This window comes from Sinohyriopsis cumingii, chromosome 8 (genome assembly GCF_028554795.1).
Source record: "Sinohyriopsis cumingii isolate HCF-2022 chromosome 8, ASM2855479v2, whole genome shotgun sequence".
Taxonomy (NCBI): domain Eukaryota; kingdom Metazoa; phylum Mollusca; class Bivalvia; order Unionida; family Unionidae; genus Sinohyriopsis; species Sinohyriopsis cumingii.
In genome coordinates, this window is record NC_142968.1 from 6235174 (window position 1) to 6259535 (window position 24362).

The window sequence follows — 24362 nt, forward strand, 5'->3', positions numbered from 1 at the left end:
ATTGCGAATTTTCAATTTGTTTTGATTTGAGTATCGATTCTTCGATCAGCAAGTTCTGACCAAAAAAAAACATATAAAAAGGTTTTCTATGATGTTTAATGTGGATGATATTATCGTAAAACTTTGAGAGTAGTTTCTAATCGATTTGAACATATATGTACATATTATTCGCAAATGATGGCATACAGTGTACAAACGGATTTAACGGAATAAAGATATTCAAAGTCATGTTCAATACTGAACGAAAGACTGAAATGTGCATGGGAGGACTATGTATTGATGTCATAAGCATAATTCAACCAATGACTTTCTAAGTATCTTGTGTAACTCCTGATACATGATTTTATTTAATTTTTGTAATTTTTATTCATGGTTGTAAACTGTAAAGAATATCTTTTGTTATAAATTTGTGTACGTGACCTGGTTCTGTTAAGAACGCGAATTACATAGGATTTATTAATAGATGTTTACTCTAGCAAGAAGTATTGCTTTCCAGGAAAAATGAGAACTTAAGGTCTGCACATTATAACATAAATTCTAATGTGCAAAACACAAACGACATCCAAACCCATATATCTTTCATGGCGTTTATGATGCAAAATCAAGTTGAATTATGTCGATAAACATTTCGAATTTCTCTTTTAACAGTTAATCTTCATTTTTGGCAGTTTAATTAAAACATTAAAGCTTAACACATTTGCTAACTGAGGTGATAGAAAGCACATATCGCATTTATTTTACTTATACTGAGAGAAGGATAAGGTCAATCACTTGACTTAATTTATTATGCTTCACTGAGTACAGGTAATGAAATTCACCTCTCTGTAACTACTGTAACAAATATGGTAGCTTTACTTTAGCACTGGTTAAAACTGTATTTATTAAATACACACATTTTATACCAACAGAGGTACATACTTTATATTCATGAGCCTATGCATAAATATTATGGTCGATACTGCGATATGAATTTAGCACTTGTGGATGATATATAAAACGTTTTAGGCATACAAACGTCATGCCAAAAGGAGTAGTGTAACAATGTTGTACTAAGCAATTTTTTCTGGTCCTTTAAAAGTATTGGTCATATTTATGCGATGTAAATGTGAGCTGAATGCTTCGCACAAGAACAAACTAAAGCGGCTGACGTGCTGTCCTGGACTTGTACGGCGGGTACTGTAAAGCCAATATTATAATACATAATGATGTAAATGCTGTTAAAAAATACATCATAAGAAAGCAAAACTCACATTGAAAAAACCTTGGTAATATTATCTAGTCTTTGTCGCATTCAAAGGGTTAGTAAAATAATCAAGAAAGATAGACCCGACCGAAAATAGATCTTGAATCTATCGTTAGGCTGTTGGACGCTTTACGACAATTTAAGTTCAAAAGATATGTCAAACTAGATGTTAACGAGTATTTCTGTTCAACAAGTTATAGACTGAAAATCATACTATTTTTAAACTGACCTTTATAGTAACTTATCCTTATATTTTCCATTTTGTTTTCTTTGTAGAATTTTAGGTAATAAAATAATTTATCTTCGTTTTCTATCCTTCAGAAACGCTGTATATTTTATAGTTCATTTGCAAACAATCCTTTTATTGTCTACTCCCCCGAAGTGGTGTACATTACAGTCCCATCTTTATTAATGAAGCTGATACTTATAAAACTGGAAGAAAGACCAACTAAATTAAATGTTTTAAATGAGATTTGACTCTGACTTTGGGGGCTAATTCTGGATGTATATGTGTATACATCCGAAAATGAACTGCCGCAGATTCAACCATATGTTACGTAAAGTTCCACATAATGAATCGTCTGAAACGAATATAAACCAGTACATTCTTTATATGTACTTCATTTGTAATCAACATTAGTCTAAGTTTGTTCTCATCAGTTATCATATATATTATGTAAGACACTGGCAATGCTGAGTTACGTTAAACAATTAAATGTTACTTATTATTGACGCCTCCTAGTTTCTTTATCTTTATTTCTGAAATCCAGCTGACATGTGGCAGAAACTGCAGTTTTATTTATACACGGGTAGGGGAGACTGAGGAAACAACAGTGCGACAGTAAACAAAACTACTCATGCTATAGAGACCGTAAAACGCGATTTTAGCTCTTAGGTATTAGCGCAATGTTTCCAATCCACTATCGGATTTTGAAGACATTTGAAGACAAGCTGGCTCATATCAAATGCACAGTGTTCTAAAATCTTTTTGTACAGCAATAATGTGCTTTTTTAAGTGATGTATACTGTATTTCTCAGATGTCTCACCAATAAAAATAGTCACGTGAAATTTAATTGGAATACAAACGTTCTTTAGAAAGAAAGGAGATCATACTACATGTGAATTTAGTTGTTTAAAATTGGAAATTAAACTTGTTTTGGACCTCATCCAAATATACCAACACGTTTAATTTAGTTGAAATCCTGCAATTCTTGGGAAAAATGGCCCTGTATAATGAACTCGAGCTAGTTTGTTGAAGTAAGAAAAATACATCAAATGCGGTTAAAGACCACATAATCCCGGTACGTTGTGTTGCAGAACCCTCATTTTTATGAACAGATCGACTGGGGATCATGGATCGGAATTCGTGTAGCGGTCAAATAAGGAATTCAACCAAAAACGGGAGTACAAAGGAAATTCTATGAGATGGTTTTCAGGAATGGCCATTAATAGATAAATCGGTACAAAGAAGGGGAAAGCAACTATTGCAGAGACGAATGGTATTATGAAATAATTAACAGACTAAGGTATTTTAAAAATGACAAATGAATTGATGATTAATGGGAAAAAATAAGAAAGCCACAGAAAACCCTTTTGCATTTTCTGACATATCAGCCAGCCCTGCTCACAAGCGAACCCGTATGATAGCTCTAATTAATACATAGATTATACAAGGTGTTTAAATTAGTTTACTTTTGTCAGGTATCTAAACATATATTTTTCGTCATTAAAACTATGTTCATCAATGAGTTCCTTACTCCAAATGGATCATTTTCAACAACAGCAATATATATGTCAGGTATTTTCGTTACCCCATCGAAACGATTGAAACATTTTTTAAAAATATTTATGTACTTCGATGCTTTTGAGTTCACGTTAGTTGAGAAACATATTTGCTCCGTTGCTGGCAGTTAATCCTTTTATGTCATTTTCAACCACATGACAAAGTGAAGACTAAAAATGAGAAAACACATTTCACCTTAACGGATAATTTGTTCATTCCCAATATCTTCCGATCAAGAACTCGTATTTGGGCAGTGTGAACATCGATATAAAAGAACTTTTCTCCATTTATCTGGACGAAGACAGATTCAATGACACGTTATTGAACATTTCAAATATTGTATATCGTTAGAAAATATGTTAGAGCATCCACTTTACTAAATTTTTCATGTTATCAGGTTATTTTGGACCTATTGAACACCTTTTCATTTATTTGATATGGACTTCCGCTGACACCGCTGTTTAAGATAAAGTTATCCATTACTTTAAAATATAATATAATCAAACTACATGGAGAAGCCACCTGCTCGAATTATGAAATTTTTATAATCCATCTCTCCTGGATTTACTTTTAATTTTCTCTCATTTGGGGTGTACCCTTTGAGCCATAGAGTCATAATATATAAATGTTGTTCCGATTATTTTTTGCATTACCACAAGTGACAGTAACTTTGTATTATTAGCTTCAAATCATTCCATTGAAATGAACATATTGATTGGCTCTGAACTATTTCGAAGAAAAGGTGCGGTTTTCTTATCAGGGAATCAATTTAAATATAGGTCTGTATAACTTTCCCGAAATGGGGTAGGTACACATATAAGGAAGTAGAAACATCATATAATATATGGGCGGAGATTTTGTGACTTCAAGGGCCACTGTTTGATGTATCTTAAAAGAACACTGAATGTGACGAATAGGCTCATGTTTAACAAAACTGCCTGTTAATCCGTATATATAAGGGTACTGTCAAAAAGATAGACATGCATTAATAAATACCTAATAAGTACACTGAACACCAAACATATAATCAAATTGGATTGAAACAGAAAGAATGACTACTTTATCTGATCTGGCTTTGGAACTGGACAAAGTCTTCGACAAAGAGGCTCCGAATGTCGAGGTTGTAAAATCCCTGATGGCCAACTACAATAGTAATCGGAAAGAATGGGAGCAATATGCGATGTTTAGTTCAGAGAGGTAAGTACAATAGGACTCGTACATTGAACCAAGAGTGAGAGAGAGTGGTACAACTATTTTAATAGATCGAACTATTTCTGCTTTCTTAAGTTTTCTATTTACTTTCAGTTGGGAGTTTACTGGGTTATATGGGTGAGGTATGATATTTTTATGAAGTAAATTGCAAAATAGTTCTACCAAACATTGTAAAACCACTTACATACACTGTAAAAGCAGCCTCAACTAATGAAATCACTCTTTATTGTTGGATACAGGTATTTGTTTCTAAAGAGAATGAAGATAAGCAGGTATGGTTCATTTTGCATCAAATGGCCAATTTATCAGCTTGTAAGAACGATCACTTCACTTGTGATATCTCAGAGTATTTTGCGAATTAATACAAGTAGTGCAGCAGTTGTTAAAAAAGTAACATTTAAACACTTTTTCCAAAATTTGGTGAACAGACCTTAACGAAATTTAGAAGAAATCACACTGATATAACCATTTGAATATTTATACATATTATGCTGTTCTAGAATTTACTGTTGATAATTTTACTAAATATACGGATCTTTTTGACGATTTCTTACTCCAGAGGATTTCGGTTTCAATTCTATTTTTGTAAAACAACGTAGTCCAAATTACTTTGCCCTATTAATACTTTTTGAACATCTCTATACCTCCACCAACCATATCACAAGGATTGTCGTCTCTATGGCAGCGATGTATGGAGATTAGCGTTACATAACTCACACACAAACGAATGGACAAACAGAATAAATATCCTCCTTTTATTCGAAAATAATTCCAATTTTTATAAATTGACTGCGTTTTCTACGTTTTGATTGGATGTAAACGGTCACATGATACTGATCTGGAATATTTTACACATCGATAAATTCTGCGGACTACTTTTGTTCCCTGTAACCAGATCATTTGATGTGAAGTTTTATCTATATCAACGCATTACACCCTAATAATAACAACAAGCTCCTACCCACCCACTCCTATGATTTCCGATCCAAAATGACAAGCCACAGCTTAAAATCGACCAGTAAAAGTTTTAAAAAATGTAATTTCACGGACCTTCCTGCACTCCAACATTCACCCCTTTTGCCTAAGAAGGCATATGGCAGGCTTTAAAAGCCAATCTTCGGAAATTTCAGCTCGACAACATGTTACAGCAGCGGTTATTAAAGGTCAAGGTCATATGTCAACCAAGGGATGTCACTAAAAATGGGCATGATTTTGCTTTTGAAATATGGAAATGTGTAGAAAGTAACAACTACGTTGCTGTAACAACACGCGCCATACGCAAGCACAATTTTCAAAGAAAGAAAAAATGGAAAATTCATATTTTAACCGCAACAACCATTTTTTATACATTAAAATGATGATCATAACAATATATCACTGGCATGACCTGCTATGACATTCTACCACGTATCACTGTATAAAGAATTGATGAATCTTGGCTAGCGAAGATAAGGATATGTGTTCTATCGCAGTTAAGAAGCTAATGAAAGAAAATTTTCATCTACATAAAAGTGAATGTTTTTGTTGATTAAATCTGTTGATCTGATTTTAGAAAGGACGTAAATTGGATTTATAAGGATTAAATGATCATGGACTTTATTTACTTTGTGAGTGATTAGGTAAAATTTGCACATCGATAAATACCCAACCATGATCATTTAATCCTATAATAAATCTTGCAATATAAAAAAATTTCAAATCGTTAAACAGAGCATTATCAACATGACGTTATTTTAAATTTCCACTCATCATCCCATTCCTTATTCAAATGTAATTGTCATGAGAACATCCTTTGAGATAATTTTACTAAACTTTGTTGAAAACATTCGAGGCGGAAAGATATTTAATGTTTTAACAAGAAACGGATCCCTCCTCAGATATGGACACTACAATCAGCAAGAGAAAAAGGTAAATACATGTATATTTAAAAATCCAGTGAACAACTTTTAACCTATTTGTGCAAAAAGCATCGTATCGAAAAGACCTGTTAATGTTCGACAAATGTTTCTGATTTGCCGAAATATGGGTGAAAATACAAGAATAGAGAAAGCACAAAATCTTTGTTTTCACAATATATGCATTCAGTAGCACTGGAATAAGATTGTACAGCAAATATCGTAATTAGTTGATCTGGTTGCTCTTCAAACTTTGGTTTCTTGAAAATAATTCAACCAACAACTGTTGAATTAGAAGACAAAATATTTTGCATGCATGTATTGGAACTTTACATTCATTTATATTTCAGTACTTCACATCGGTTATGAGACGTGGATGCCCGTCCACTAAAGTTGGTGTTTGAGCTGTCGATGCCTTTCTTAGTTGTATTTTTTGTCAAAAACTATGAACATAAACGGAAAATACCACTTCGTAATGCGCATAATCAGTATAGCTACTGCGTGCAAATAATCATAATATGAAATTACAGTGGAGATATGCCAGTGTACTTGATGATAATGTAATAGAGATCGTCATTTTCGAAGCAAAATATTACAAAATATAACTGGATGTCAATCAGAATATGATCCTTTGTATAGACAAGATCTTGCAGCAATTCCATGTATGATTATCAGGCGTGTTTGGCACTAATTAGCACGTTCTATTCAAGTACTGATAATATATTGAGGGAAGGGGATAGTTCCTCCCCATATCATAGGCAGAGATATTAATAATTACATGAGTTTTAACGAACCAAAACAGGGTAGAGAGTACAAATAAAAATGACAGAGAATACTCGTAATTGCGAGTTCTGGAGCAGATCCAAATGGTACAATCTCTTAAACTCTAATGTATATATTGATAATTTACCAAATAATTTCGTCATTAACACCCTGATAATTGAACAATTGAACTTTAGGATAATAGTAGATGCAATTGTATTGAACTCTTGTAAAATGTTAAAAGTCAGAATTGTGCGCCGTTATTGTGTTTAGCGATGGCTCATTAAAATTTGAAAACACCGCAGTTTTTGACGAATAAATCTCATTTGTTTAAGACGATTCTTTGAAAATAGTTCCATCACCAGTAGCTTTGGTTCTCGTGTTTTTCTCAATGCATGTCTGAATACATATACGAGATAGACACTTTATGTCGAATGATTGATGAATATTCTTTCAGTTACACAAGAAATTTGGTCCATGAAGGAAACGGCAAATTCAATATGTTGGTGTTGTGCTGGAACGTAAATCAAGGAAGTCGCATACATTCCCATGCAAACTCGAACTGCTTCATGAAGGTATTGGAAGGCAAGATACGTGAGGAACGGTATGACTGGCCCACAAAAGAACAGGACTCGCCATCGGAAAGTGGACAGAACGGCTGGGTTTGCAAAGAGTCATCCATTTACAACATGAATGATATCATTTATATTTGTGGTAAACAAGTTCTAGAGTCTCGGATATTTGATCCGTGGTTAACATAATTACGTGGGTATTTTTTGGCGTGGAGAGAAATCTAGTTTTCCAATATAAACCTCATCCGTTTTACTCTCTTTCGCTACACGTTCACAATCCACAGGTTTACGTGATGAAAACAAAGTACCCCCAGCACAAGTTTACCCGCTGACCTGGGATCCTTTTGCTTCGTTATGATTATCTCAAGAGATATTAAGTACAGTCGCCTATTACTGCACTGCGTTCAGGTCTGACGTATTCGACATCTGTCAAGTAGCAAATTTGCTAGAGAATTCAACTTCATAATATATTTATCCAAGTATTTATACACCTTCTGACAGTTGATTAAGAAACTAAAACATATTCACTTTGATACGTATTCCAGACTTGAATAGAAATCCAAGTTATTGTATTTTCAGTTGATCTTATCAGCAATTCTCTTTTTCTTAGAGTGTACATTTCGTTGATTTCGTTGTCACTAAATACCATGAATGCCAAACTTCAGCGAACAACGGTCCTTCTGTGGAACACTATGACTCATTCTTCAATCCATGAAATTCAGTTCAAAAGTAAATGGTATTTTTACTAAGCTAGAAACCTCGATACAACCAACAAATAATGGACACTTAACTCAAGTTCTATAGTGATTAAGTGCTACTTTCAGTTCATGAGTTACCATTTGTTTAATTGTGGTTGAAAACAGGTATGTACATTCAAACCATTTATTGATGCAAGGGTTTATATATATATATATATATATATATATATATATATATATATATATATATATATATATATATATATGATACAATGGAGACGATGGTGAATTAAGACCTTTGATTGATGCAATGGTCTATGTATATAGGAATTAGTGTCGACTATAATGTCAAGTAACAATAAGTAGTAATGATCTGGGATTTATTCAGTTATATGTATTGACCCATACCAGTTCATCAGACGGGCAATAATCACCCTCCTTCAATCTCAAAAATGAAAACAGCATACTATCATTTTTAGTTGAAATCTGTTTCAGTTAGAATACTTCTATTATGGGATATCATACTTGTATTATGGTATATCATGCCATATATACAGCATACTAAGTCATATCATTTGCTATGTAGTTAACAGCATCAACACTACAGCGTCTTGGATAGATTAACCTTCATCAAATGATTATAGAATGTTTTCGGTTCTTGAAGAATTCATTGTTACAAATTAATTGATTACTGAGTTACCAAAAGAGTTTTAACTTAAGCCAATAATCGAGAATTGAATGTCACCTATTTCCAAGTTAAGTTCCACCTTATTTATCATAGTGTACATTGAATTTTTCAAAGAATGATTTAATACGGCCTAATTTATTTAATTTTGTATGTCCATCGATATGCCACCTTTATGATATGTGTGTAGAATGAACCTTAAATATTTCTTACTTAAACTGTCATGTTCTGTATTAAACTGACTGGACATGTTCCACTCTAAACCGTAGACCTCAAAACTAGTCTGTTGAAAACGTTATTACTACCGCCATTGTAATGAATGTTGCGGAAGCAATACAAACGTATTGACATTGAGAACATGTTATGTCCAACTAGAAATGCGATAAGAGTACCAACATTTATCTTTGTCCAACTGTCGTTCCATCCCCCATTTAAGGTTTTGCATTGGGCAACTTTATTTACACTGAGGCAGCTTTATTTACACTGAGGCCAGCTTATCAGCTACTGAGTTGAAGTAGCTGCCTTTTGCACTGAGGCACGGTATCAGCTAAAGTATTGAGGCAACTGTGTCTACATTTTAGGTCTTTTCCTGTCTTAACATTCAAGGTAAGTGAACATTATTTAGCATAAAACTATGCATATTACAGACTGAGCATTTTACTTGTTGCATTTCAGATGAGATTGGGTTGCACAAAGTTGAGAATCCCAGCGATACAGACAAGACCGTGACCCTGCATCTGTACTACCCACCTTTACAAGAGTGTTATTGCTTTGACCAAACGACTGGTCAGAAAACTACAGCCAAGATGACCTACTGGAGCAAGTTTGGCCAGCGAACATGAGTCGTATGTTTAATAATTGCAGTTGCATCAGTTGATATATGTATTAAAATTTTTTTATATAAGACCGAACATAACCATGTGATCAGACAAAGTTGTTTTTATTTCTGTATAAACTGTACGGAGAACTACTTTATACTAACTTCCATAAATAAAGGCACCTGCAAAGTAGCTCGAATAAATACTAAATCGGATGGCATATATAATTCATGCCTTTAAAACGAAATAAAAACTTTGGGTTTATATTTTATTTAAAAATTTATTAAATTGATTTGACAGATTCAAAAAAACAAATCATTGTACTTTTTCGAAAGATAAATAATTCTTTCTTTGTTTAGATTTGACAAAAAGCTAGGAAACTCAAAATCTACCAAGACCCTCATCACTATGACCATTTGTTGATATTCCTAATTGCATTTGTATGAAACCTAGGTAGCCTAAACTGTTAATGAATAAATAAAATAGATTTAAGAAAACAAAATCTGGTTACTCACATGTCTGGACTATAACGAGTCTGCCTCGTAACAATGAAATCATGTAAGCATTAAATCCAAGCATCATTCATTTGTCAAACAAAACCACACATCCTGTCCTTAAATATTGAACTTCCACACAGATCACATATGCCAAGTTAGATAAAATATCAATGTCATGCTGTGGAATGCTCAACATCTTCGATCGCCTACCATTGGTAGAATGTGTTTGATGCTGACATAGTACATTACAGATATAGGATTTCCTGTACTATTTAAAGAGAAGAATTTATACGCCTAAATAAAGCTCTAACACTGATAGTAAATATATTTATAAAGAACAGAATAAACGCAAAATAAATAAAATTATAAATAAATAAAATTATGAGAGGTTTTTCTAAGTTTATCGTGGTATAAACTGTCAGTTGCCGACTCAACAGTTTCCATAGCGTCCTTCGGGGAAAAAAAAACAACATTAAACTCTTAAATAATCGAAACATTTATGATGGGTTGGTTAGATTGCTTTTGTGATGCTTTTTTTTTTTCATGGGGTGTTGATTATTGCTGGAGGAATTCAACCTGTATAAGTACGAATATTCAAAATTAATTGATCGTCATCTGTGTTAGGATGCCGGTGCAATAACTAATTTTCAAATGTTAAACGTAATATTTAAATATCTTGAAGAAAGGCTGACAGAGAGTTAAATTACAATGGCAACTGACGCAGACTTGTCTGAGCATTATCGAAAACCACATCCCTTTGTTCCCGAGTCATCAACTTTAACTGAAGAGGAACAGTGGCTCCATATTATCAGTATTGAAGAAGAAGACGTGAAATAGAAAGTAAAATTGATTGCAAATACCTTACAGAAATAGTTTTCTGCAACTGCACGTAATGTAATATGGAAGTTAGAAAATATATTTTTTTCCTTAACTTTTGTCCCAATTCAAGAAATTTTCATAATTTATGTCTTGCTAACTTTATGAAAGGTGACGCAAACATATATCACACATTCTGCTACCAGTATCAGACTTACCCTTTTATCATGCCCATCACCATGGCCTACATCAAAGACAAGACAAACAAAAACCATCACTATATACGTTAACTCTATGTTCTTAATCTAAGTAACCAAAATGAGCAAATGCCAACAAGTTTTGAAAATATAATTTATTTTCCTAAAATACAAAGCAAAAACGTTATAAAAATCAAATTTACAGTATGGCGAACGAAATACGAAATAATCCTAAATTTTATACCAGGTCCAAAACAATCGAGTGATCCAAACGAATTACAGTGGTATTCTGAATGATGTTCACTATTGTACAATTTACCAATAGTATTACGAATCACTATGATATATTCCAAAATGAAATTAAATGAATTCGCAAGTTCTTAAAAAGCTAATGTAATCGAAATATTGGAATGTCAATAAATAATTAAATTAATTAAATGAATCCTATCAATAAAACGCAATAAAATATCCATCCAATATTTATACCGGGAATTAGCGTCGCATATTGATTCTAGAATAATCTGAACTATAAACAAGGTTTGGTGATTTGCAACATCTAATCTGGAGTTAAATCAAATGGCCTTACTAGAACTCGTGTCCTGAAGTCAAATCACGTGATGTTTACCTGGATTAATTGTACAACTCAACCTTGAATTTATGAATTAATTGTACTCACTTCACACAAAAAACACTCATTTATAAACTGCTGACTTACGATCTTTGTAAGAAAAATACTATAAATAAATGAGCGTTAGAAACTATGATCATGAAAATGATGCACAAAATATATATATGCATAATAATACATAGCATGATCATTTTACCAAATCCAGCAGCCACATAGTTATTTTCCTGTACATGTAGACTGATCCAATAACTACCAGAAAACACCATTACGAACATGTCCAGTGGATGATTACCTATTGAGCTCTAATAAGTTAAATAGCTATGTTTGATATACACTTAGGTTCAGCAAAAAGACCACTGTGTACGTGACATAAATAGTGTTATATCTCAGTTTTATTCCCCACACAGCTTGATGAATGTTGTTTTCCTATCATTCCACCCATCTATCAGTGTGTCCCTTAAAAATCTACTATATCGCCATGTAGAACGTTGCATTTATGTTGTCTGCAAATAAGATTCTTTATCGGTTGTCGCGCCCAGGATTGGACATAGATCAGATGTCAAATGTGCAAATATTTAATATTTTATGATTAAAGTGTGCCATCACTGCGCTTTGACATATAATAATTTCGGCATAATACTCAGCTGTTTCCTTCTTGTTTCAATACATGAAGTGACACAGCAAAATTGATCGTTCTACATAATGATATTAGAGTAAACAGGTATGTTCATCTCCTCGTCGTAGGAGTTTCCCTCTATTGTTTCTTTACCAGGTATCTCGATTTTTCATTATGCAACCTGTTTCTCGACTTTATCCGCAAAAACACATGTTGCAAGCTCCAATCGTAATAACAAAATAAGTATATTGCTTTTATGCTGAATTTCTTCATTTGCACGCAAGTTATCAAACGGCGTTTAAATTGTTTAGATTATAAACTGGATATTTCGATGGTTTGAAATGGAGGGAAGAATGTGGATGGGGAGGTCTAAAACACGAGTATTATTAATTGTTTAAATATCTACATATATTTGAACGTTTTGGACTTTTACCTTGGGACAAAATATTGTTGCATCTCGAAGAACAAACCACAGCTTAATATTTTGGTCCAGCTCTTACTATATGTCTCTTTGTCGCTCTGTCTCCCTAATATTCTGTGACACTTTGTACCCTTGTAATTTCACCATCATCTACAAGTTGATTAACTGATTTAAATTATCAGCGTTGCTCGTAGTCAGTTGCATGATGTCTCTGAATGTTCATAATCCAACATTAACTGCTGAAGCGTCAATGTATCAGTTCTAGTTCATTCATCAAAATCTATATTAATGAGATGTTGAATGAGTTTGATATACATTCTTCCGCGTTTAAAGTTTGCAAAGGTTACCTTGATTGCTTATCTTCCTAATTTTGATATAGTCTTTGTTAGGAAACATACAAATTCATATAAAATTAGCAAGCAGCATTTTATTCACGACACTGAGTTTCCTTTACAGCAAGGAACTGCATTATTAATGACCATGATTGTATATCTTACTAAGCTTTTTTTTCGGCAACCCATCTTTACCAAGGATTCTTTAGTTTGCTCATATGTGGACCATTTCAAATTTTGTATTTGCATATTGTGAAATATTACCCATAACTTCTCCAATCTTTGAGTTATTACTGAAGCACTACTTTACTAGCTGATATGAATGAATTAGCACTATGATTTGTTGTCCCTTACATTGGTTTACGAAGCATTACTTTACCAGTCAATGTTGGATATCCGTTTAATCTGACGTACAGCTTTACACAGATAACATCAGGGATAAACTTAATTTTCAGCATCTTCTTTGCATGACTGCAGTTATGAGAATATAGCATACTTAACTGATGGAATAATGACACAATCCTCACACTTTGTTTACGCCCCCCTTTCAGTATGGGTAATCTGAGAAAATGTGGCAAATCATTCATTATGATCGACATTCACATATTGTGACTGTTATTAAAAATATAACGCAACTGCTGAATGTAACATGAGAATAGGCGTCCCACCTTGAAGTTATTTCAATTTAATACAGATAATGTTTAACAGCCGTCAGGTTATGTAATAGTTACCATATATAGGAAACAAATAATTGTATCATATTTAAACAAAAGTGACTCATTGTTCAACCCAGATATGACAGAATACTACCTGGCATCAAACCCTTTCAACACTGGTCACGAGATACGGATATGCCGTCAGGTGGAGATGATTAAGACAAACAGAGAAACCTTAAAACAGGAATTAGGACTGAAACATTCATCATGGATATCTTGTTTTATTTTACAGGGCAAGAATGAAGCGGGCTTTCTGGATCTTCCAAGTTTCTGATCTTACATGTATACGGACCAAATAAATAACGTAATGCTTGACTTAGATAATTAATCCATAGAGAGGATATCTTTGCAGTTTTATCTTTGGTTTTGTTATAGTTTGTTTTCATAATAATTACAATATTCAAATGTTCTGGAGGTGTCCTCTTATTTCATTGGTTAAGACACATTACCGTAATATTTATTCCTTTAACTTTTTAACTAGCACATGCACGTCAGGATATTAATACTATACTAACTTCGTTGCATCCAAGATAAACAAATATGGCTGCCATATATTGTCTCGCTTAGATTTTATATCATAAAATTGAAGAAAAACAACTACAAATGTTGATCATTGTTTGATGATTCGTACTGAAGTTCGCTGGATAAATATCTTCAAACAAATTTTCCTTAACGGTTGTAAGACTTCGATAAAATAAAAATTTACAAATCGTAGTTTATGCAGACAAGTTGACTGCTTCCGGGAAAAGCTTTATCTCATTTATTACATTCAAATTGAAGCCCAAATAATGTCACACAGACATGATGATGGTGACTATGGCATCTAAATCTCATGAAGAAAACAAATGTGACATTAAAATGGATCTATATGAAATGAATTGTTTCATATCTGCATTAGTGAAAGACCACGATCAGTTCGATCTAAGCTATTACCCAGAAAGATATCTCAGACTGTAATTTTCTTCGTGCAACTGTTATCCAAGCAATGATTAATGCTGGACTAGAATTCGGATACATAATGAATGCTTATGTCAGAAATGAGTGCTCTATCAGGTAATACAACAGAGATCCTAGTGCTAAACAGAAAGCAGTTATATGCTTAAACTTGATCACAACTTGCACTGGGAAAGATAATTCAAATTCATCAGTAAGTATCTAGCTGGTCCAAAGTTCTGCTCCACGGGTTATATCGATAGAATCCGTTTTGTCGACAAAACAGGAAGTGACAAACAATCAAAATAACACGCTCCATTAGTTTATTTTAGGAGAAGCAAAGGGACGCGTACATTCCACGTACGAACTTTCGATATCAACTCAAAACCATTCGTGGAAAAATTCACATAAAAATGATATTCTACTTTTCCAAATCAGATTTCAAAATAAATAACCACCAGCATTATTGCAATTGTAATTCATAGCAAGCTTCGTTAATTTATGTTGCATTTACATGACTTTGAAAACTGATATCTTCAAAGCAAAGTTCCTAAAATATTAGTCATCTGACGTTAACTGTATTCATCGAGAAATCACAACAATAAGCATGATGCTCATGTAATTATCTTAACCGACAATATAGGAGGACTCGTGCTGGATGTATGAATGCCGCACTTATTAATTTTTTATATATTATTCTGCTAAATTGTTATGCATATCATATATTCGTTAAATTGTGAATCTTTATCAAAGAGCCATTTAATTCTATTTCACATTTATTGTTCTCAGACATTGGCCCCTGTAACACTAGACATTGCATTTCTACTGCTGGACCTTCTTCTTTAATTCCAACTGAAATATTCATGCGCCCAAACAAGTTAAGAGAACACTTAATTTTCATGTTAAGTGTACTACGTAAACTATGCAGGCCAAAACTAACAATATAACACATATATTTTTTTATGGCTTTCATGTTGAATCTAAGGGCGATTTCCTAGGTAATAATTATCAACAGATTCAGACAATGCAGTACAAATTGTTATGTTCAAGTGCAATTATTCTTAAACCGTAAACACGTAAATGTATCATGCAGTTGTTTGATTATTTAAGTTACAATAAATTGTTTGTGTAGTAATTCTTGTTAGAAAATTGCTAGAAAATTACGTTTTAATCACAAAAGACATTTTGCAAGTAAACACTATAATGATGATTGCTGTTATGATATCATGTGTTAAACGCTTCACTTTAGACACCAATAGCCTTGCTATAGACAATCAGCTTCTGTTTCTATATGAGCTTCTTTGTATATATTTCCTTCACTAATATGACATATCTGGGTTGGGAGGGGATAAGAATCTAAACAGGTTTTGCACAGAGAGAAGGTCATGGAAAAATAATATGGATCAAATGACAACTAATTTATAAAAGTATATGTAAGTTTTTACATGTGTGTATATGTGTATTTGGACAATAAAACACTAATCAGATATTTTCAATAATTTGATGCATGGACAAATATGACCCGAAGTATATTAGTTGGCATAATCCATCTATAAACACGAAAAATGTTACTCAGGAGTCTGGGCGATGAAGAATATGCCAAATCAGTTTCAATCGGTCTACGAAAACATCAAAGCCTTCAGTCATTTTCATGTCGAAAATAAATTCACGTTTTTGATTTGGATATTTAATTTTCATTTTTATTACAGATGCTGATTTAGACCTTCCTACATTTACAACTATTAATTCGAGTGTTCTTTTTTATGTTGACATGCTGAAGAATCCCCTGTTATTTAAATAGCCATGTAGCAGAAACCCCACGCTAGTATTCATATACTTAAAGATAATTGGCAGAAAAATCGATAAATATTAAAATAAAAGCAAAATGAATAAAACCCAGTATAAGAAGAATTTAATGTTGTATTTTTAATTTTAACTGATTTTCATTTTCTGTCATTTCTCGCCTATCTTCTATAGCCTGTCATTTGCATTGTATATTTCTAGGCAGCAGAGTAAATATCACTGTCATTGCTAAATATGAATGATCCCTGAATTAGTTTCATTCAAAACATCCAGGTTATTTGCCTTTAGAAATCGGTCAAACAAATGCAATTCGTCGTCAGGTTTGACAGAAATTATCAGGATATTATTGTCTTTTGAATATTTGCAACTTCTACAAATTATCGTCAGAAATTGGGTCCGTCTTTACTAAGTATACGATACATAGAATAACATATGAGACGAATCATTAACATAATCGAACTGCATTTGCCAGAACATGTCTAGAATCAAGGTCTTTAAGTGGCAGCTGTCATCAAAATTAGGAAAAAACCTATAAAGTTTCTTCGCATTGGCGGCTGAACAACGTTGGGCAAAATGTTACAGGAAATATCTCGACATTCAGGCTTTCCAAATGTTTGTAAATAATATATATTATCTATGGTCAGAAAACAATTCCGGTAATTAATATGTAATTATAAGACTGAAATTTGGCTCCCTCTGAGTTATTGTAAAATCAGATTTGAAAGAAGAAAAAATATCACATTGCACACATATATATACTCTTTTTTCATAAACTTCCTTCCATTCACATTTCAGTTTTTTACAATAATGCTGTGTCAATATAACACGTATGCTGTCGGTAATAGCAAGGGAGACAAATGTGCGCAAATTATTCTGATGTCATGTACGTTCAAACCAGTAAAATAATACCTATCCTCCATCAAATATTACTAACATGAAAATACTACCCAAACTCTTCTAGTTAATTTTGACCAAATGTGGCAAACATCATCCGGCATAGAGGACTTTTAGCTCCATAATCATGATGAGCTTACATTCATACTACTATTGTTGCATTTTGTTGTTATGTACAGATTAGAACTGAGCTACCTCTGTCACGGGAAATGTGTGTAGTAAAATGTATGTGGATTGTGTTTCCGCGTAAAGCCTTTCCCGTGGGTGGTTTATTTGTAGCCGTGATTATTTCAAAATACTTTCTTCGTTGTTCCCATTGCTGCACACGCAAAGTGTCTGCAATGATAAACCCAATAACTATTACATTCGTACTATTAAGCTGAAGGGTTGTGCAGTGACTGGTCGTCGCAGACCTCTGTGAGGTATCGTGCAACTGTTATCGATGTCGATGGTAACATTGGATCTGAGGACGATAATGGTTTACTCTTAGTGAGTGAGGCTAGGACGGGATCACCATATGTGGTGTCCCCGTGAATACTGGATGAAAGCTGTAGAACCAAAAATACATTCTGGTCGTCAACTGGACGCCGCTAGATAGGGATGTTCCATTTTTTTAATCAATTATACTCAACATCACTTCATGAGTGAAATCAGTTATCCAATACAGGTGTACGAGTAAGAATTAACAATACATACATCCTAAGAGTGGATGAAACAGCCATTATTCATATATTTGTACACTTTCTATACACCGATCACCCTTTGTGAGAATAATACATACATGTGTTTTTATCATATACATTGATCATCAATAGTGATATATCTTTATATCAATCCAATTTATTCGTAAGTTCCATCCGTTAATACTTGTTTGTTGACTCGTTGAAGATACATGTTCTGTTTAGTTCTAGCTGGGAACGATATCATTTCCTCATATCAGCATCTGAACTCAGTGATCATCATTCTTTTATATTCATTGTTGGACTAGATACGGTCTAGTATGGTGTCAAATTCAATCACAAAATTGTTTTCAAAATCTTCACTAATTCTAATCCCATAATGGCTTTATCCTGCTAAATTCTAAATATCACTTGATCAACTTGTTTTGTTTCCATTTACCATTTATTGGCACCGAATATTTATTGAATATTTCTTGAAAACAAAACAGGCCATGCATATTAGTTTTCTTTATCCTGGACATAATCTTTAACTGTTGTGCTCAAGAGCATGCTGAAAAAGCACAATTGTAAAAATGTTTTAAAAAATGTACGGCTGACATTTCATCCCCAAATATTAATATCTCTTTCCTTAATGCTATTTGAAATGTCGATCAGATGAAATAGTACCGACTGTGTGGTTATGAATTTTCCTCCATGTTGATTTGGAATGTGGCATAGCAAATCAATTGTTTTAGAATGCATGGTTTAATAACAGTTTCATAAAAATGACTTCGTAAACTGTTACATTTTAAGACTATATTTAAGTCTCGTGTGCATTTATTTCCAGTCCACGAGAGGCTTCAAAGAAGTCAAACATGCTTAGAAAGTGAAATTTAAATTATCGTATACAATCCATCAGAAACTTTAATTTTTTACTGTACAGAAATCTGAACACTTACGCAGTTATTCTCTTAAATAAAATCATGAAATTAATTTAACATTATAAATTGGCTAAAGCAAAAGGCAAAGAAAAATGTTCCGGAGGCACATCAACTTGTATATTGATACGTTGTCCGTCTTGTAATGTGAAAGGTTTAAAGGAATGGTATATTTGTTCACAGCACACTCCGTATGTTTTGTTTTCCCAAGGAGTGAAAATTTTGATGGACTTTGTGGAAATCTAAAGTCAAAATGTAAAATCTCAGCAAAACATGAATCTGTAAATTAAAAGATTTTGTTCCCAAATCCAGAAATAAAAAGTTCCGACGTAGCCAAAATAATTGTCAAACATTGAAAAAATGTGATACCCAAACGATTTCATGGTATTTTCAGTGTAATATAAACTTATGATATAAAAAAGGACTTTCAATAATTTTGCAAGCCATAGTAGCGTTTATACTGTTAAAACTATTTAACCTATTCATCGCACCATAATTTATGGCTGAATTCTCATTTCGAATTATAAAAAAGAATAAGGACTTTTCAATGGATCTTCATAAAATGTAGTAATGAATAAATTTAAAAAAGATATAATGGAATATGTTTAATGTAGTTTTCTTATGGCGCGATATTTAGCATTGCTTAAGGTTTTATCTAAGGTTGTCTGTATATTCAGAGGTCTGTAGTGGTTTCATGGAATGCTTTAACTCATGGAACGTTTAGTTATTAACTGCTTTTATTCATGAACGTTATAGGCAGTATGTATTGCCTTTTGCCCTAACATTCCCATATTTCCAAAACATGGTAGTGGTCATTGAAACGTTTGGTTACGTTTCTGTTAAAGTGCATGTGAAAGATCTATGGGCATAAGTCTCAAATCCTGGGAGGGATACCTACTCACTACTTATTTCGGATTAGTACAGGAGTGAAGAGTAAAGTCATTTTGAATACCTTGGTTAAGTTTTAGTTAATGACTTTGTATATGGCTTTAGAGAATATAAATCATACTTGACTGTGGAATTAAGTAGCTCTGCCCTTGCACATTCTTGTAACACTGAAATATTTATGACCCTCAGATAAAGCCAATATATTATTAACTGTAAAACATTTATATCCAGCGAGTGAGGTGTCGAAATTCCTTGGATAACTTTGTTAGTTCAATATGACTCGGAACATACTATTTCACTTTTTGCAGGGAGAGTCTTTTTGTGTACTACGAGACAATAAATCAAATTTTGCATTTCATATTTTTCTGTGGCAAGATATAATAGCTTTGCAGCGCACCTGATATTTGCATTTTTGTACTGACAATTATGCGAAAATACTGCCACTATAAATATCTTTTTTTGCATAAAAATGAAACCGTTTTGAACAGTTGCTCAACATTTGTTACTCGTGTTAAAATGTTTTTGATATATACTTTCGTACAAAGGTCCATAGCTGAGATATAATGGTATTTCATACATGTTTCATACAGCTTGCTGATCGATGCGGTGATTACAATAACATCTATAATAATAAGACTAATCAATTTCCTACCATTTAAAAAACAAACATTATTATTAAATTAATATATACAAAATAATTTTTTAGGCATTTATTAAATGCCATTTTGTCTCATTCAAAATTATAGGAAAACTACCATATAATATGATTATTTAAGATTTATAATCGTCACATGAAAAACATATTTCATGTTGTCTAAACTAGAGATTGTTTAGGGGTTTATTAAGGATGGAGTAATTTTTACTCATAAATTGGAAAAATATTTGAACAAATGGAGACTGGTATGTTAAAGAATTCAGTGATTATATTTTTACAAATGCTAATTCTTGCTTGAGTTCGTATTCAGATATTGTAGTATATATCGTCCTTACTGATCACTTACACATTGCAGTCTTGACATAGTTTAAGATGTATTCCTCCTGATGTGAGAGATAGCAGGATGCGGTGTGAAAGTCGCAGAAGAATGAACTGAATTAGCCCTAAGTAAGAACAATCAGGTTTGAACAACGCATGGGAACGTATATTTCCTAAATGGTAACAGAATTTACTGTGGCGGTATTAATTGTATACCAGTGATGCATTTCAGTACACTATCTTGCAATAAAGTTTCATTTCATCATAACGCTATAGGAAACTATTTAGATCAAACGCGGAGGCATTTACGCCAAACAGTGATATGTGTATCATAATGAATTACATTGTGGTACATAATCTAAACACTATCTAGAAAAACTAAAAGAGATGACCAAAATAGCAATCACAAAATAAACACAAATTATGAAACATAACTACAGTGATTTACAGAGAATTCCTTAGGACAAGAGGTTTTTTCCGTTAAGCGAAGTTCGCTATGTGTTTGCTCTGGAGTATTCAACATTTCTCTTTATTTCCCAGATCATTTTCAGTTCATGTGTTTTTTCTCTTATTTTTCCAGTGTAAAATCAAACGAATTACTTTTAAAAGGTAGAGAGTGGCTTTATTACCAGACAAGTAGAAATATTTCCTAATATTCAGTACATGTGGCTAAACTGGTCATCGAGCATGAGCTAATCATCAGTTAAATGCAGAGGCTTACAAAAAATACACTATGGCATTGACGTCTGATGTTTCTATGATAATATTTAAATGTACATGGCACTTATGACTACCACATTACCCATTACAATCAAAGTTGTTGTTGATTGGACGTGATCTGTGTTGGATGACAGGTATAGCAATTTTAGCTGACCATTAGCAAATCAACTGACCTTGATCGATGTTCGTGATCGTAACCCAGTGGCCACCAAAGCACACATACATACACTGGCAATGAATACATAAATGTAATATACCTAATGACACGCGAACATGTATATGCAGTGTATGCAAAAGTGATGAGTTGACCTTTCCGTAGTTTATTGAGACCTAGAAAGGTGTGCACGATATTTGATGCTTGAAGAATTCTTTACATGTAGCTATTTAAAAAACGTTTTATACAGTTGGCCTGCGGAAGAACTATTTTGAAGCATTCAAAAATGTATACCGGTAAATTAAATTCATTGCCGACGATATGAATATCAATTTCTGGTGCCTTTCAAAGGATCACTTTTGAGAAAAATCTTTAAGACTACGATTAATTTATTCAATAATTTAAGATATAATTATACTTGATAGTCCATGTTATCAAGCAGAACTTAGCTCTGTAAACATCTCTCACTTAACTCGACTTTGAATTATTGCTATATCATATACAGATAGCAAGAAAACGTATGCTAATATCTTACTTTACTGATCATTTCTATTTTTGCACATGCGTCTTTGATTTTGTTCGTTTATCCTTTGCTACGCTAACGTCTTTTTTCAACTTTCACAGCATAATATCTCTTTTTATCTTAAAACATTTGAATACATAGATTTACACAGAACATATTCAACACTTTTAAAGTAGGATGGTTAACTTTCTTAATCATGTTTCCAATGCGATAAATTAAGAGACGTAAATCGGTCTTTTTAGAAATGTAAAAGCTTTTCGATTTCTTCCCTTGCTTTGATGATACATATTAAGGCAATAACATACCGATGTGTTTGGATTTCTCTGACTTATATTTTGTTTTTAAGTTAGGAAGGCATGCATTAGATATGACTAACCAGAGCATACATTTATTTTTGTAGTCTTTATATTGAAGATTATCCACCCACAAACCGCTCTACCATATGCGCTTAAATATCACGCTAAGCATGCGTAAAGAAAAATGTTTCGGGATATCATCGGTTGTAGCATTGAACCCGGTACGTGACAAGTTGTTCCTCTGATAATTGTATTTTACATGAGCTAAGGCAAATGAGGTTCGTTTTCTTTCATATTTAAGTTAAGTTCCACTCTGACCATAACAGTTTTAGGTTATCGATATCATTACGTAACCCTATTGACTACGCGGGGATGGATGAACAGGTCGTTATATATATAAGCTTTTAGAACCTAAAGGTGAAAATAGGTGCAGAGGTCTATAAACAAATACATTAAACAAAACGTGGGACTCTATCAAACATTATGTCTAGTTTTTATGACATCATTTTCAATTTAACTATATACATAATATTACTTTACATGTAATTTATCAAATTAAATATAATCTAGAGATTATATCCTTGATCATCTTCTTAAACATACCTGTTCTTGAGAATGAATGATATGCTTTATGTAAATCCTCAAAGTATCCAAATATCTCTTTTACAAATTACAAGACGCTTTCGAAACTTTATACTTAACAGTTATGGAAGTGCATATTGCAAACCTAGACATTTCAGATGTATAGTAACAAATGAACAACATGTACATTCATTACCTTGTGAAAAAGTCAATGGTCCCTGAATATTCGAAGAATTTAGGACTTCGAAAGGACATGAAAATTAGATATAAATATACCAAAGCTGCAGTCATTATTTATTAGCTCACTGTCAGTTATCATGTCGGTACACAATACATGATATAGGAGGGAGAATTGTTTCAGCATCTATCAGCCTGTGAAATAATCACACCTTACATGGCTTCTACAAAGCAACTATCAATAATAATCATTACAGCATACGCATGTTAACAACTACCGTCTTTTTTGACATGAGTGTTGCATTTCTTTGATTTCTAAAGTCCGTAGGTTATTTTCTAATATATATGACTTTATTGTGATTTATTTCAGATGATATAAAAGAGGATGAGCTGTAATTCATCTCAAATAGCTAATATGCTATGTCGCAACGAATCATAGTATCTCTATATAGTTTCTGATGTAACAGTGTTTCCTCTAATCTCATTGAAATCTCCCAAAAATAATGTATGCAATATGTCATCCCATTAAAATGTCCTTCCTATCTATGTTCTTTGCTCTAGTCGACGGACAGAGGAAAGCATGGGAAACTGGTCTTCATGCAGCAAGACTTGTGGAGAAGGAATCATGACGAGACTCCGTTTGTGTACTAGTACGGATCTAGACAACAGGGGCGGATACTGTGTGGGAAGTGCAGGAAGATCTACACCATGTAACGAATCTGTAAAAGTAGGCCACGTGCGATAATCCCAGTGGATCTGTCTAAACAAAAGAACGAAAGTCGACCGGGGAGTCCTGTTGGTCCATTAATGGCCGAACAAAAGGGATTGAAATTCTGAAGCTGAAATATTAGATAGAACATTAGTATGTGCATGGTTTATTAGCAACTGGATTACTTCAGAGAGGTAATGCAATAGCTTTTCTTTCTATAC

At 33.0% G+C, this 24362-nt stretch overlaps 1 protein-coding gene and 1 long non-coding RNA gene across 2 annotated transcripts in view; both read left to right on the forward strand.

The window, feature by feature from the left end:
- Positions 1 to 3879: 3879 nt before the first annotated feature.
- On the forward strand, positions 3880 to 16736 carry LOC149792898 (cysteine dioxygenase type 1-like). The gene is made up of 4 exons (XM_089966723.1): positions 3880 to 4224; positions 7354 to 7610; positions 9527 to 9696; positions 14125 to 16736. Exons 1-3 carry the CDS (start codon positions 4079 to 4081, stop codon positions 9691 to 9693), a joined length of 570 nt encoding a protein of 189 aa, XP_089822849.1. The 5' UTR covers positions 3880 to 4078; the 3' UTR covers positions 9694 to 9696; positions 14125 to 16736.
- Positions 16737 to 18905: 2169 nt separating this feature from the next.
- The window catches only part of LOC149792899 (uncharacterized), a 43803-nt gene continuing 38346 nt past the window's right edge, over positions 18906 to 24362 (forward strand). Inside the window, exon 1 of the long non-coding RNA XR_016422663.1 lies at positions 18906 to 24335. This is a non-coding gene — a long non-coding RNA (uncharacterized LOC149792899). The remainder of the gene's footprint in view (positions 24336 to 24362) is intronic.

Bases quoted from the DNA above. Each gene is read 5' to 3' on its own strand.
- LOC149792898 (XM_089966723.1), top strand. From the start codon at position 4,079: ATGACTACTTTATCTGATCTGGCTTTGGAACTGGACAAAGTCTTCGAC. The intron at 4,225-7,353 runs GTAAGTACAATA...ATATTCTTTCAG, and splicing joins GCGATGTTTAGTTCAGAGAG to TTACACAAGAAATTTGGTCC. The intron at 7,611-9,526 runs GTAAACAAGTTC...GTTGCATTTCAG, and splicing joins TGATATCATTTATATTTGTG to ATGAGATTGGGTTGCACAAA.